General features: G+C 35.1%; 1 protein-coding gene across 3 annotated transcripts in view; it reads left to right on the top strand.

The window, feature by feature from the left end:
* CNTN1 (contactin 1) overlaps nucleotides 1-16,719 on the top strand; it is a 361,942-nt gene that overhangs the window by 321,574 nt on the left and 23,649 nt on the right. For all 3 annotated transcript variants that reach the window (XM_035002871.1, XM_035002873.1, XM_035002874.1), the window contains 3 exons: nucleotides 859-1,045; nucleotides 3,476-3,588; nucleotides 4,389-4,545. In XM_035002871.1, the coding sequence (XP_034858762.1) occupies nucleotides 859-1,045; nucleotides 3,476-3,588; nucleotides 4,389-4,545 (457 nt within the window). The remainder of the gene's footprint in view (nucleotides 1-858; nucleotides 1,046-3,475; nucleotides 3,589-4,388; nucleotides 4,546-16,719) is intronic.

The raw sequence follows: 16,719 nt of genomic DNA, 5'->3' as shown, positions 1-16,719 counted from the left end.
AATAAATAAATAAATAAATAAATAAATAAATAAATAAATAAATAAATAAATAAATATGTAAAATACCAGTATATTTATAAACAATCCTCTCCTTTTCATTTATACCTTAGATATACAGATTTCTGACCAGTAAAACAGCCTTATTAGAAGGATGAAAATCATAATTCACAACTTTTACTTAAATTTTAAGAGACAAAGAACACTGTCATTGATACATTGGTTGGTAAAAGTGACCAGTTCTAATCACAACTGGATAACATTTTTTAAGATAAATTTATTTTCAGGATAAACAAGTTCCTCAACTAATTATTAGGTATAATTTTTTTCTTTGATATCTGCCCTCAATATAGGTTCAAAGGAAATGATTTTGCATGCATACTTCTGAAATGAGCTCACAGAAAGTTATTACACTGGTGTGGTTAGGCCACATAATGACTGTTTCTGTCAAACAAAGTTTATTCCTGTCAAACTGTTTTATCAATGACTCATAACAAATTTGACATCATATAAACAGTAATAAAACAGGAAATAAAGCATAAAAATTATTGTGGAAATACTTCCAAACAGAGACCAGTGTTGTATTTTGAAGGTAAATTGTATGCAGTTGTTTTTTTTTTTCTCCTGTTAGTGTGAGACTATTTCAGGCCATGAGGTGAGCCTTTGATTTGTCTTTGACATCTTTAATAGATCTACGTTCTGTGCCCTGCCATATTCTGACTAACAGAAGTGTAAGTAGCACTAAGACTTGAGTATATGACGCTCAGCGCCCATCACTGGTGTCAGAACCAATTGAAAAGGATATTCACAACTGAAATGTCTGAATCATGAAAGAATCTCACTCAGTTTGAATGCTTGCAGATTCGGTACCGGGCTGCCCAGGACAAAGAAGCAGCTGCACACAGAGTTCAAGTCACCAGCCAAGAGTACTCAGCCAGGCTAGAGAACCTTCTGCCCGATACCCAGTACTTTGTGGAAGTCAGGGCCTGCAATAGTGCAGGGTGTGGGCCTCCCAGTGACATGATTGAGACCTTCACCAAGAAAGCACGTGAGTTTCAACATCTACATTTTAGACTTGTCAAGAAATATCGATTCAATCCTGATACAGGTACATTTGAGAGAAATTTGCTACCTAGCAGTCTTAGTACATTCAGTTTTCAATTTTATCCTTGACAATCACCCAAGATTTAAAAAAATAAAAGTTGTTAGTTATTGTATATGGTGAAAAAAATGTGGACCATGCCTTCACACATTTAATGTTTTACTATAGAAATAAAATTATAGAACCTGTCTTTGTAAAGGCTACCCCCCAAAATTTTGTATCATTAGATAATTAATTTGTCTTCTCTGTTTTTATTTTTAACATTGTTTTTAATAGGACTGCATCAGTAACATGAGAAAATTAAAATTCTGCTTATTTTCTATGCTTTTATTGATAAGCCTTTGTCAGTGCACAGTGCAAATGCAAGCTGAATGTTGTAGCAGTCTGTTTGCTCTCTTATTACTGTATGTTCTCACTGTTTATATAACAAGACTGCCTACCCTGCTTAGATCTTCCAGGCATTCTTGCCTCTCTGGCTTCACTTTGATATCTCCTTCTTGAACCCAGGTTCAAGAAGAGAATTTATATTTGAGGCTCTAGGGAGTTTTGCAAGGATTTAAAGAAATGAGTACTATTAGGGTTTGACAATTTATGAAATCACTTGGCGAAAAGGTAACTGAACACGGGGTAAAGTGGCAGACTTTGATGTCGGATATGGGTTTCAGATCTGTTTTTGCCACTTACTAAATGTGTGAAGAAAGACAAATTACCTCACACCTTTAAACCTGTTTTCTAATTTGTAAAAGGAACATTCGTTTCTTTGTTCTTTTTTCCATTTATTCATTCATCCAAAGTATACTATGTGCCCATCACTGTTCTAGTGGTTGAGGATACAGAAGGGATCAAGCCAGATCCAGAGCCTCTTGTCATAGGATTTACAACCCAATGGAAGGACTTGGGGGGGAAAAAAAAACCTGACAAATAAGTATGTATGATAATATCAGATGACAGGGCAATAAAATGAATAAACAGATGATAAAATTGAAAGTGACTTGGGTGGGAGTTAAACCCCAATTGAGTGGTCAGGAAAAGCCTCTCTGAGAAGATGCCATTTAAGTCAGATATCTGAGTATATGAGTCATAAGAAGGACCCACATGATGTGACGATTGGCAGGGAAGGGATTATTTCAGGTAGAGAAAGTAACTAGTGTAAAGCGTTAAGGTGGGAATAGTTTGGTATGCCTTAAGTGTAGAAAGGCCAGGGGGGCCAGGGTGTAGGCTGGAGGTGAGAAGGAGGAAGTGTGCTGGGATTGAAATATGAAGGGTCTCGTAGTTGTAGGTCATGTTAGGAGTTAAGAATTTTTTCTAAGTTTCATAAGAGCCATTGGAAGATTTTAAGGCAGAGAGTGATATCTAATTCATATATTTTTTACATCATTCTGGCTTCTGGATGGACAATGGGTGGTGATGGAGTAAGAGTAAAAATAAAAGAGCCAATGGGGGACAATTTTACGTAGTGGTTGGAATTAAGTGATAATGGATATAGAGAGAAGTGGAAAATTTTCTGTGGAAAGATTTGACATCTTGGTGCTGGTTTAGATGTTGGCTTAGATGGAATGGAAGACTGAGTACTGGATTTTTGATTCAGAAACTGGGAGTCCAATTGTGTCATTTGCCAAAAATGGGAAAGACCCACAGAGAGGAAGATTTGGGGGTACATGGCAAATGTTCCATCTTGATTACAATTGAGAAGACTTTTAGACATTCAAGTAAAGAGAGGCAATTGGACACATTCTTCTAGAGGTCAAGAGAAAGATTAGCCCTGAGATAAAATTGTGAATTATTAAAGCCATGGGCTCAGATGCAAGATTTAGGGAAAATTCATAAATAGAGGAGAGAAGGGTACTCAGGATCAAGTCCTAGGTCATGTCAACATCCAGAAATTAGGCACAGGACATGGAGCCAGGACAGGATGGTTAATGAGAAGGAGCAGCCGGAGAGGTAGGAGGAAACCCAGATGTTAAAAGAACATGAATTTAAGAAAAGAATGAGATTCAGAAAGCAATTAGAAGGTCAACTCTGTGGAATGCTGCAAAAGTATTAAATCTGAAAGAATAAAATGTGACATTAGATTTGGCCAACTGGAGGTGATTGATGACCTTGAAAACAGCAGTTACAAAAGGCTGGTGGGAAAAGAAACCTAAGTAAAGAATAATGACAAGAGAATAAAAGATAGTTATATTACCTACCTCACAGGGCCATGGGTACATTAATGAACCCAAGGACATAAAGTGCTTAGTCTAGTGTATGGTGTGCAGTAAGCACTCATCAAAATTAGCTCTTGTTGTCACATCATTATCATCACTGACTTGAGGCAGTTTGCAGAACTGAAGTTGGAGACGGTGGCTGTCACTTGCATATTATTACTTTCCATAGCTCCAAGCCAGCCGCCAAGGATCATCAGTTCCGTAAGGTCTGGTTCACGCTACATAATCACCTGGGATCATGTGGTCGCACTATCAAATGAATCGACAGTGACAGGGTATAAGGTATGTAAAAGATTACTGGATTATTCCCCACATGGGCTTTATTCTTACAAAGAGTGACTGATGTTTGGACTTGATTGAGGTTTGTTGTACCAAAACCCATTCAGCTTTCCTATTCTAGCTATACAACAGAATCAAATGACATAGTACCATGTTAAATTTTGAAATGTGCAAAGATCTTGAGTGAATTCTACAAAAATGCTATGTCAACTGAACAAGATAGGTAGAATAACTGCTTTAAGGAATAGAGTTGTTAAAATAATCAGTGCATAAAGAGGAGAAAGAATCCATTTTTGTTTGGCAGTGATTAAGATAGTGTTGCCTAATGCACAGCAAACTGATGTATTGAGTTACCTTCCAAAAATGAACATAAAAAGGAAAAAAGATTATTTCCATATATTCCCTATATCACACATCTTTTATTGGATACCAAATTTTAGGAATAATGTGAAAAAATTAAATTGTGAGGCAATGTTTTAAGATGACTTCAATATGTTGAAAGAGCCCTCATTTTATACCTATTCTGTAAGAAAAAAAAACCCACATTTTTCCCTCTCCTTATTTTAGGACATTTAAAAAAAAAAAAAAAGATGCTTAAGGAACTTCCCCTTGGATCACCCTAAAAAATAGGCGAAATCAACTTTTGTGAATTAAAAATGAGTTTTCCAACTAGTGTTACACATAATTCCTAAAATTTTTTTATTACTAATAAAAGTCTAAAGCATTTTTATTATGGTTTTAGTGTTTTGGCATTGGCTCATTAGTCCACTTTATTAAATATACATCTTTTGGCACTTTTTCAGGTACTCTATAGACCTGATGGCCAGCATGATGGCAAGCTGTATTCAACTCATAAACACTCCATAGAAGTCCCAATCCCCAGGGATGGAGAGTATGTTGTAGAGGTTCGTGCACACAGTGATGGAGGAGATGGAGTAGTGTCTCAAGTCAAAATTTCAGGTAAGCCAGTCATTTGAGACACATTTCCATTAAGTACTTGTAAGTTTTTAGACCATATAGATTCTCAAGAGTAAAGGTAGGATTGATATGCACACCAATGTCAATGTTTTCCTAGGTAAATTTGAAATGTCAAGGATGTCCTGAAACTTGGTATTTCTTCCGTTATAAATCACAAAAGTAACTTTTAAACATACCTCATTCTTTTTGATTATTATCTGGATGACAAAGCATAATTAAAATACCATAATGCAGGTATGGTAATAGCATTGCATGGTAACAGATGGTCGCTACACTTATGGTGAGCATAGCATAACATACATACTTGTTGAATCACCATGTAGTATACTTGTAACATTGTGTGTCAACTATACTTCAGTTAAAAAAAATACCATAATGGGGCACCTGGGTGGCTCAGTTGGTTAAGTGACTGCCTTCGGCTCAGGTCATGATCCTGGAGTCCCTGGATCGAGTCCCACATCGGGCTCCCTGCTCGGCAGGGAGTCTGCTTCTCCCTCTGACCCTCCCCCCTCTCATGTGCTCTCTCTCATTCTCTCTCTCTCAAATAAATAAATAAAATCTTTTAAAAAAATACCATAATGCATTATACTTTTACATAACACTAGACCATTAGATAATAATATCCAAACTTCTCTTATAACAAAAGGAAATTCACTGGACTACTATTAATACTCTCTTAACTCCTTTTTCTTTGTCCTACACATATTAATATAGTAATAAAATAGAAAGACAGTAGATGGTAGCTCCTTCCTTTACCATCTCTCTCTGTGCCTCAGCATATGTGTTCTTTTTCTGCAAACTCTATTTCTCACAGCACTGGCTAATCCAAAATAAATACTTGAGCCAGTGACCTCCTCTCTTTTTGGGATTTGTAGAACTCTATTATTTAAATGTTGATACTTTTTCCTCACCCTGCATGATATAGTCTAATTATAATGAATTAAAATTGATGTTAATTTGAGAGTTTTATGAGACTCTGAAATTCTACGAGATGCTGAATTAAAGAGAAGAATAACTGATTTAGAAAACAATGCTGATTTATAGCTAAATAGATGAATATGTTAGATATTTAACTAATAATCAATTCTTGAATGCTAAAATTTTTAGTCTGACCCTAACTGAACAAAGAAACTGTAGAATTTACACTTGGAAATGTCAAATATTTGGTGAATAGTACCATTCTAGAATTTTCTTATTTAAGTTTGGATTTATTTACAAATTGTTTAAATAGGTTTTCTCATAAATTTAGTTTACATTGAATTTTTTTTTTAGTTTAGACATTATTATAATGTCTCTTTAGAAATTTTGGAAATTACCAAAATTTGAAAGGAAAAAAAATCAGTCATATTCCAAATAGTCTAAAGTAGCTACAATTAATGTTCAGTGGAATTTACTTCTAGTTCTCTTATAAACATATGTAATTTTATAGTTTTGTTTCTATTAAATGTATCATGTTATATCCAACTTTTATGAATCATGTTACATGAACAGTCAGTCCCCATGTCATTCAAAATTTTGTAAATTTCACTTAAAATTATACATAATTTTAATTATGTACAAAATGTACATAATGTACATCAAACAATGTACATCAAACAAATGTACAAAATTTATCTACCCATTTCAGTTTTCACTATAATAAAATGCTATTTTGAATACATTTTTTATAAATTAATCTTCCCACTGCACTACTCGGATGTTAGTCTCTTCTTTTTTAGCCATTACTAATTTGCTAGGAGAAAATGGCATCTTTTTGTTTTTAAAACACTTTCTACATTCTGAACTTTGATAGCACATACTTCCAGTAGTTTCACACTTAACTCAGGCTGTTCCACTAAAGGAAATGAGAGGGAAATGTGGACATTATTTCAAGGGTGGTGAGGTGCAAACTAACCCAGTAAATTGCTTTTGAAAACTGACCTTCCCTGTCAAGAAGTCTGTCATAGCCCACTGTTGCTCTCTTCATTTCCTTACTCTTCATTTATCATCCCTAATGTGGAGCTGAACCCAGTTTCATGGGTTTAGACTACAGAAGTTTGTAGCTGGAGATGCTGACGTAGTGACAGGAGCATCAGCATAGGTATAACTTGTGACGTGCCAGTTAATGTGAGACAACACGCTCTCCTGGGGTAGGGGGAGCCCTGGTTTCATTTGCCAATTTCTGTGGTGTAAATATTTCCATCATGTCTGATTTCAAACTTCCCACATGACATCACTCAGTGTGGAGCCAAGAAGGGATGCTGAGTAACACACCATTAATGCAGTAATGTTGTGTTACAGGCATAACCTTAAGAGTATTGATAACATTAAAATGCAGTAAAATAATTAGGAAGTGATGAGTTTTGAGAATTTACTCCCTGTGTTTTAGACTTTCTCATTAATTAAGAATTTTATGTAATTTCAATTTTAATAACAGTGTTTTTTAACAACTTGTTCATAAATTTCCTAAAAAAATTAGCAGTTGGCTGTTGGGAGGCGGTAGGGACCACTCACAGCACACCGCGGTTACCCTCTGACAGCCCAGTGGAAATAGCCCACGTACAGAAGGCACAGAGTATGCTTTTTTTTTTAGAAAACTCAAATATATTCAGTATAGTTCCCCCTTTTTGCCAACTAATGGACAACGTTCTTATTAAGGCAGAATTTCTTTCTTTTTCTTTTTTATTTATTTTTTTTTTAAAGATTTTTTATTTATTTGAGAGCGAGAATGAGAGACAGCATGAGAGGGAGGAGGGTCAGAGGGAGAAGCAGGCTCCCTGCCGAGCAGGGAGCCTGATGCGGGACTCGATCCAGGGACTCCAGGATCAAGACCTGAGCCGAAGGCAGTCGCTTAACCAACTGAGCCACCCAGGCGCCCAAGGCAGAATTTCTATTACTTATTTCTTATTCTAACTATGACTGTACAAAGAAACTATACAATTAACATTAGGAAATGTCAGATGTTTGGTGGATAATACCATTCTAAAATTTTCTTAACTTAGGTTTATTTGCAAATTGTTTAAATTATTTGTAATGAGAGAAACATGTAAATGCAAACGGAAATTTTAGGCTTTCTTATAAATTTAAAAGACTTAATACTTTCCCTAGTTTCTATTTTCATGACTAAAATATGTAGTCAGGAAGAAAGTACATTGCTAGATTTTAATGTTAATAATAGCATCTGCTGTTCATTTATTCACTCATTTATTTATTCATTCAATAAATATACATTAAATGCCTAAATTTCCACATCTGTCCTATTCCACATCACTAGTATCCCTTGCTGGCCCTACTGTGATTCTAATGATTCTCTTGACTTCCGGTTTTGGCCTCCATTCGCTATTCAGCAACCAAAGGGATCTTCTTATACATAAATCAAATCATGCAATTCTCTGCTTAGAAAGACATCCCATAGGATAAAATCTAATTTCCTTACCATGGCCTATAGTGCTCTATAATAATCTGGCCAAACTCTCTTGTCTCAATTAAGTGATTTCATCTTTGTTCCACTGATCTTCTTTCTCTTCTTGAACGTGCACCAATGTTATCCTGACCTTGAACCATCTGTACTTGTTCTTGCTGCTACCTAGAATTCTCTGAATCTTGGCATGGCAGGTTCCTTCTTGTCATTTTTCTTTCTGCTCTGATGTTACCTACTCAGAGAAGATTTGTATGGACAGCAATTTAAGAAAGCCCCCTATTCTATGTCACTCTTTTATTCATAATATTTATAACTATTCAAAATTATCTTACTTATTAATTTATACTGCTTATTGTCTGTCTCCATCCTTACTTGAACATAAGCTTCATGGGAACAAGCTCTTGTCTGACTTCTTTAACCTTTGAATCCCCAGTTCCTAGGGGACATATTTGGCACATAACAGTGTTTTAACAAATAATTGTTAAATGAATTTATGATTTCTGCATAGAATAAAATTTAGTTATAAGAACAGTTTGGGTAACTTAAATTACAGTTCATTTGTCTAGAATGTTGATATACTTCCCCATTAAGCACATGGTTTGTGTTATGCCATGTGCTAATCCACAATTTGATTCTTACAAAGCTTAAGACTTCATGAGAGATAGTCTAGAAAATTATTAGACATGGTAGCTTGCTTCTCCACTCCTCTCTGACCTGAACACTGTTACTGCTGTCTTAATACATCATTCCCTATCAGATATTTACAGCTCACATCTAGGCAAATATAACACCACAAATGATTCATCAGAAATATACTATCCCTAAGAAATTCCATATTGTCTTTTAAGAATCTTTTGTTTTCATTTATCAATGTGAGCTAAATTAAGAAAGTGCAAATAGCTACAAAATATTTTGAATATCAATTTTAATAAGCTAGTTTGCCTTATTACATATTCACTATAAATTTTAGAATTTAGATTATCAAGCATCTGTGATCGTAACTAAATATCCTCAAGAAGCATACAATTCATTATTTTATGAATGTGTATATTTTGAGCTTTTATTTTTCTTTCTAGTTTTAAACAGACAACAGATATCTTGGTCAAATCAAGAAAGAATTTTAAGAGCATTTTAGAGGCCAGACTTCTTCCTAAGGGCAAGTCATAATCATTTGAAAACTTTAAGGTGGTAGGAGTAACATGATCAGATCTTTGCACTTGAAAAATCACTTTGGTGATTGTGGAAAATATATATAGTAGGGAAGAAAGATGTAAGGAGATGAATTACAAGGTTATTATTATAGAATGATTAAAAGATGTTGATGGTCTGGACTGGACTGGAAAGAGGGCAGTGGTGAAGTCTAGGGTGGGTTCTAAAAGAACAAGGCATCTTTTCCATTTGATTTAAAGTTGCTATATACTCATTGTTTTGATTTTGTAGCTTCTAATAAATCTGTAATTTATTCTGATGTTACCAGAGATGATGTAATCTCATCATTTAACCTACTACTTTTGGTAACTCCACGTTATTAAGTTAGACTATATAACCAAAGCCACTGATTTAAACACTGATGAAAAACACATTTTATGTTTTCACTTTGTCCTCTTCTTCCCAGTAGCAGGAGAGGAAGGGCTAGGAAGCCATTCTCTAGGTGCAACCTTTAGATGTTAACTCCATTACTCACAGGTTCCCTTTTCTAGTACCTAAGTAAGTAGTGCAGTATAAAAGGACTAAGAGGATAGTTGGGATGTTTAGATTTAATCCATACATTATGAAATCAAAATGCTATATTGACATCATCACGTTTGCAGATACTTCTGTAAACATTTCAAAAACCGAAGTTATTTTGAACATCTAATCTTGTACACTAACCCATTCTTATAAGTCCATCATCATAACTTTAAAAACATATATTTGTGATTATGGCACAATCAAATATTATTATTTAGGAAATGCTATCTCTCCAACTATTTTGAAGTAATCAAATAGTTTGTTTTCTCCTTTGCTATGTTCTGTGTGGGATCAATTTGAGAGTTCAAGTGGACAAATTCAGCCTATGTATTTCTAGGCTGACAAACAGCTTACATTTAAAATTACCTCTAGGAGCACTTGGGGTGGCTCAATCGGTTAAATATCCAACTCTTGATTTTGGCTCAGGTCATGATCTCAGGGTTGTAAGATCGAGCTCCACGTTGGGCTCTCCTTTGGGCAGGGAGCCTGCTGAAGATTCTCTCTCTCTCTCTGCCCCTCCCCACCCTCTCTGTCTCCCTCTCTAAAATAATAAAAATAATAAAATAAAATAAATTCTAAAATAAAATTAATTCAGATTTCATTAACTTTGAACTTAAAATCTTTTCCAACATTACAGCTGTACTTAACACTTCTAGTTTTGTAACAAGCATGGAAATAGAGGAGAAATTATCTGAACAAAATAATATTTTGTGCATCTCTGAATTTGACTTAAAGATAACACCTCTGCATCTAAACTAACTTGGGTTTTCCTAGATCTTCTCCAAGGTTTCTTTTAGCTACTAGGAAATTAACACAACAATCCCAACATATTATTTTCTTCATCTATTTAGACTTAGAAATAATTAGGTTGGGAAACGCCTCAGTGGAATACATTACACTCATACAGGGATGAGTGATGCAACCTGATTGAAGATCATTTTTGGTGTAGTGTAGACAATACAGTGGGGTGGAACAAAGGAGAGTTGGTAAGAAGAGAACAAGTCTGACAGCCCATCAAAATAAGCAGTTTCCCTTCCAGAAAGAATCAATTTATGGGATAACTTAAGTTTTTTACTGCTCTAAGATGCAAAGTAAATTACCAGACATTTTCCAGGACTGATGACTAAAGAATGGATAGGGAGACATTTTATACACTTCCGAGAGGAAAATGTACATTTTAGAATGTTTCTGATATGAATTATCAAAATATGTAAGATTTAGTAATAAAAAGATTGGAAAAGCAAAATAATAAAGTTGCTGGAGAAAAATGTCTAGATCATCTTCTTTGACTCCTTTCCAAGGGTTGGACTTCCCGCGAGACATTCACGGCTTATATTCCCTCAGCCTCAGTTTAAACACTATCTGTGATGGGGAGCGAATTCACCATTGTACTAGTCAATATATTATGGATCTCTGATCAATTCTGTAGTGTTTGAACTAGTTTCTGATAAAATCTAGCTCATAGGATCAACCGATAGCTTTCTCTAAAGTTCTTCCTTTTCTCTCCTCTTTCAGTGAAAGATGATTATGTTTCAGGAAAGATGAAATGTATCTGGATAGTTTAATCAAGTATTGAATTAGGTTCTTAAAAGAGAAAACAAAACCTTTTGTAGGAGTTGTTAGAGTGAATGTCTGCTGGCTTTGAGAAAAACAAGAAATTGCAGTTGTAAGGAACCCCTGCTGGTGGTCCATCTGCCTGCAGCATCCAAGTGGGGGAACCACAGGGGAAGCCCTGAGGGCACTGGCACCCCTGGTACCTCAGACACCCTAGAGGCCCAGAGCCCTGCCCCTCCCTGCAAGAACAGCAGTGCCTTCTGTGTTTCCATGCCCTTCCAGTTCCCCACCCTGACTCTCGGGCAAGAGCATCTAGGAAGTGTAGATATCACCCTTTTACCTCAGAGACAGACAGAATTCGAACAGAGAAAGCACAAGAAATGCTGCTGAAATTCCCAGAAGAAACGCAGCACACTTTCTCCAAAAATAAGTATGTTTACATGATAATATCAAAACTAACAAGAAAACCCCAGCCAAACCTGGATTTTTGGAAATGTTAAAAGAAGTTAAAGAAAATAAGTAAAATGGCTCTTCACTTCTGAATTGATTTCATGATATAGAAATTCATATTATTAGAAACACCATTAAAATTATAGGACAAGAAAATCTGTAATTACTGAAGCTATATCACAAAAATATCTAAAAGGGGATTTACCCAAGATACAGAAAATAATGATTAATACCACTTGATCACCAATAATCACAGATAACAATGTGGCTACTACATTTAGTTACTCTCCACATTTTCTTTTTCAGGGTTATGACAAGATCATAATGTATATAAAACCTTTTATTCAGAATTTCCAATTTTTTTAGAAAAGTTTCCTAGAAGTAAAATTACTGGATTAGAAGGCAGAACCTTTCAAAGACTTGGCAAATATTTGATAATTGCCAAATTGCTATCCAAACAGCAATGTCCATATTTTATCATTAAAGAATTTTTACTAGCATTTTAGTATTCAGAAATTCTTTTTAATTAAGCAAAAACACTCTCTCAAAATTTTTATTATTTTTAATTACTATTAAGATGAGTATATTAATATATTTAATAGCTACTTATATATTCATTTCTTGGAAGTCTGTTGATGTTCTTTTCTCTGTTTAATGTTAATAATTTTCCTTAACATTTTATGATCAATTTATAAAGCAAGGTTATTAACATTTCCATGCCATATTTGTAGCAAATATTTTTTCAAGCTTGCATTTCAGTGTTATTGTGCTAGATAAATATGGTTCATTTTTATGCAAAATAATGAATTCTCATTATAAAACACTTCAAATATTTATTGCATGTGAACAAGCCATAGAACAATAGATACAATTTAAGTCCACTTATGAAGTCCAAAAGCAGAAAATAATGAGGCAGTGTTTAAAGAGGTATACATATGACATGTAAAACTTCCCAAAAAGAAGAATAATTAACACAAAATTCGGTACAGTATTGCCTTGTGAGAGGGCAGAGGGCAATCAGAAAGAGGCTGATAGGGTGGTGACAATGTTATGTCTTTGACTGACTGCTAAGTATGCAGGTGTTCTGTTGTAGTAGTTGTTGTTAAATTATAGTTTTTAAAATACTAATTTACATAACTTATTTCAAAGTTGTAAAAGTTAAAATGGGGTTGAAGAAGTGGAGGAGTAAGAAAGTTTACTGAAGTTGTCATTTTACAGGTGTGTATTAGCTTGCTAGGGCTACCATAATGAAGTACCACAGACTAGGCGGTTTAAACGATAGAATTTACCCTCACTGTTCTGGAGGTTAGAAGGCTGAGATCAAGATGTCAGTAGGGTTGGCTTCTTCTGAGGCCCTTTTCCTTGGATTATAGATGGCTGTCTTCTCCCTATCTTCATGTAGTCTTCCCTCTGGGTGTGTTTGTGTCCTGATTTTTCTTCTTATAAGTACACCAGTCATACTGGATTAGAGCTGACCTAATGACCTTATTTTAACTTAATTACCTCTTTAATGACTATCTCTAAATATAGTCACATTCTGAGGTACTATGGGTTAGGGCTTCCACATGGGATTTTGAAGGGACAAAATTCAGCCCATAACAAAGTTATTGGTAATTTCGAGAGAAAAACTTCCATAAAAGAGTGTGGGCGGAGGTCTTATATCTCTAAGCCAACCTCACAGAGCTTGCATTCTAAAGAGAGGAGGCAAGATCAATCAATATATAACAACAGATAGTGATAATATCTGAAGAAGAAAGTAAAGCAGAGGGAGGTGGGTAAATAGTGATGGAAGACAGCAAGGGCTGTGTTTTCAATATGAGTGGAAGGAATGGCTTGCTCTGATGGGATAACACTGGAAAAGAGAATCAAATGAAGTGAGTGAATGGTCCATGCAGTTATCTGGAGGACAAGTACTCCTATTAGAACAATACAAAACCCTATTCTAGGAATATGTTTGGATTCTCAAGGAACAGCAAGGAGACCAATGTTATTGGGGTTGAGCAAGGCAGGGGGAGAGTGGACAAAATTAATGTAGAAAAGTAGATGGAACCTGAATCATCACAAGGTTTCCAGGTCCTGCTTAAAGAATTTGGATTTTACTTAAATATGATGAGAAGCTATTGAAGCATTTTAAGATGGGAAATGGCATGATCAGATTTATATTTTACAAGTCTTATTTTATCTGTTCATTGGAAGGAAGTAGAAATCTCATGAATGGTGGGGGGAAAAAGTCTCTGAATTTCTAGAAACAGGGAGAGCAATTAGAAGCCAAAAGGTGATAGTCCAAGGAGGAGATGAAGTCAGCTTTGACAGGTATGGTCACAGCAGAAGTGAGAAATATAGTCAGGATTTATTTGGAACAAGACCCAACAATATTTTCTGATGATTTGATAAGGGATGTGAAAGAGGACTTGGCATAATTCAAAGAATTTAGATTAACGAACAGAATCATCTACTGAAATGGCCAACAGAATAATCTACTTTAACAGAATCATCTGCTAAAAATAGATGATCGGGGAAAATAAGGAGTTCAAATTTTGACGTGCCAGTTCATGCTATGTCCATTAGTCATCCAGGTGGAGATAGATTTAAAAAAAAAGAAGAGTCATCATCTAACAAAACTGAGAAAACAGCTGAGGTCAGATTACAAATTTGTCAGAGAACCAAGTGGCATAATTATGTAACTATCTGCAATTCATACTAGCCTGGATAGAGAGATAGCAGATGGTTGTTGGCGTTGCCCAAAGTTGGCAGCTTGTGTGGTTAATATAGGAGATCAAGGGAAACAAGGATTCATTACTTCTAGTTACAGAATAATTTAAATAGCTGAGTGGAGAGTTTGTATCTATTAAAATGTTTTCAGCTGTCAGTAACAAACCCTCAGCTCAAAATTGCTTAAGAAATAGGTGGTCTTTAGGCCTTAGTGAAATCAGCATCTCAAAAATTTCCTCCCAACCCCCTGCATCTCCACATGAGATGTCTCAGAATCAAGTTCATTTAAGGCTCGTCCTCTCCGTGGTTATAATATGGCTACAACAGAACTAGGAATTATTGCATGCAGACCTTATAATGTCCAAGGAAGAAGGGGTCTGTCTCCATTCAAGCTCCATCTTAAAATGAAGGACCTTTACCAGAGACTCTCAGAAAATCTTTTCCATATTGTCTAGAATTGGGTTTGTTAAACTAGTAAAATGCCATTTGCTCAAAGTGATCAAGATTTATCTCAGGTCTGGGGATGGTAAAACTTTCTTTGGGGAGTGAACATCTGAGCAAAAACTGGAGAGTGTATTGGCAAGGAAATAGAAAAGGATTTCTATTTAATATCAAAAGTTAAGTAACAAGGTGAATAATAGGTAAATAAATACAATAAATAAATGAGGATATAGAAAAATGAAGACGAGGAAAGTAGGTCAAAGAACAGCTTCATAAAAGTACAGTAGAGGCATGAAAAGTTACAGGAAAGATACAAAGTTAGCCTCAAGAGCAGATAATTTAAGCAGGATTGTTTTTATTGAAGTAATAAGGAATGGTAATCAATGTCAATTTTGAGATTAAAACAAGGATAAATAATGTTGAGCAAATTACCAAGGATTATATTAAATTGAGAGAACTATGATCCAAAGTCAGTAAACACAGGTTTATCATTAAACATATATATTTAGCACTACCACTGTTAAAGAATATTTAAATGGATAAATAGAAATGTTTAAGGAACAGTTTAAGTAATTACTATCATGGGAAAATTGTAAATGTTTTTGCTTTGTTTTGTATTTTAGATTAGATACTCTACAGTACCCAAATCTATGAGACAACCCCTTTCCCTCAAAGGCTGCATTTAGTGGTGTTTTCTAAATTTAGAAAGTTATACTAGGAGGGTAGAATCTGGAAAGAGTATTGCTAAAGGAACCTAGCATGAAAAGGGACTCCTATATAAGTAACTGCTGTAGAAAAGAAGAGTTGAAAATTAAAGGAATTTATCATTTTTTTCCTTCAAATTTTTATTTAAATTCTAGTTAGTTAATGTACAGTTCAATATTGGCTTCAGGAGTAGAATTCAGTGATTCATCACTTACATACAATACCCAGTGCTCATCATAACACGTGCCCTCCTGGGACGCCTGGGTGGTGGCTCAGTCGTTAAGCGTCTGCCTTCAGCTCAGGTCATGATCCCAGGGTCCTGGGATCGAGTCCTGGGATTGAGCACTGGGATCAAGCCCTGCACAGGGTTCCCTGCTCAGTGGGAAGCCTGCTTCTCCCTCTCCTATTCCCCCTGCTTGTGTTCCCTCTCTCGCTGTCTCTCTCTGTTGAATAAATAAGTAAAATCTTAAAAAAAAAAAAAAAGAATAAGTGCCCTCTTAATACCCATCACCCATCTAGCCCATCCCTGCCCCCCCCCCGACTCAACAATAGAGAACAAACTGGGGGTTGGTGGAGGGAGGAATTTATCATTTTTGAAATGTAATTACACAGAAGAAGTTTCAGAAAATGAACTGATGGTCCTAAGAGAGATACCTTCATTCAAAGATAAGCTTTATTTTTCTGAATTTTAGATATGAACAAAATTCCGGTTTTACTAAATAGTAATCTATTTTTTCATCTTGTTTGCATAATTCCAAGCTTTGTGGAATATAGTTATAAAGTTTCAACAAATTTTATGATGGGTCATAATATTTTGCATCAATAAATTGGTAATGAGAAAATGAATAATCTTGTGCAATGGCATATCTTATATGTATAACTAATTATTAGTAAGCTCAATACATTAGTGGCATAAAAAGTACATTAAGATATCTATTCTCTACACACAAATGGAGTGGAAATACTCTATAATCCTAAGGAAGGAATATTAGGACAGATGTACCTCCCCTCAAATCATGGGATATTGTTTTATATTTTCTCCTTAAATAAAAGCAACAAATAAGTGAATTAAAATAATTATATTATCTTTAATGATATACACATCAGCCATCAAAACACCATTTCAAAATTAATTTTCCTTTGGACCATTATAGGCTATGTTG

Source organism: Mirounga leonina, unplaced genomic scaffold (assembly GCF_011800145.1).
Source record: "Mirounga leonina isolate KUSES-001 unplaced genomic scaffold, KU_Mleo_1.0 Mir_126, whole genome shotgun sequence".
NCBI lineage: Eukaryota > Metazoa > Chordata > Mammalia > Carnivora > Phocidae > Mirounga > Mirounga leonina.
This window is presented reverse-complemented; position numbering and strand designations above follow the sequence as displayed.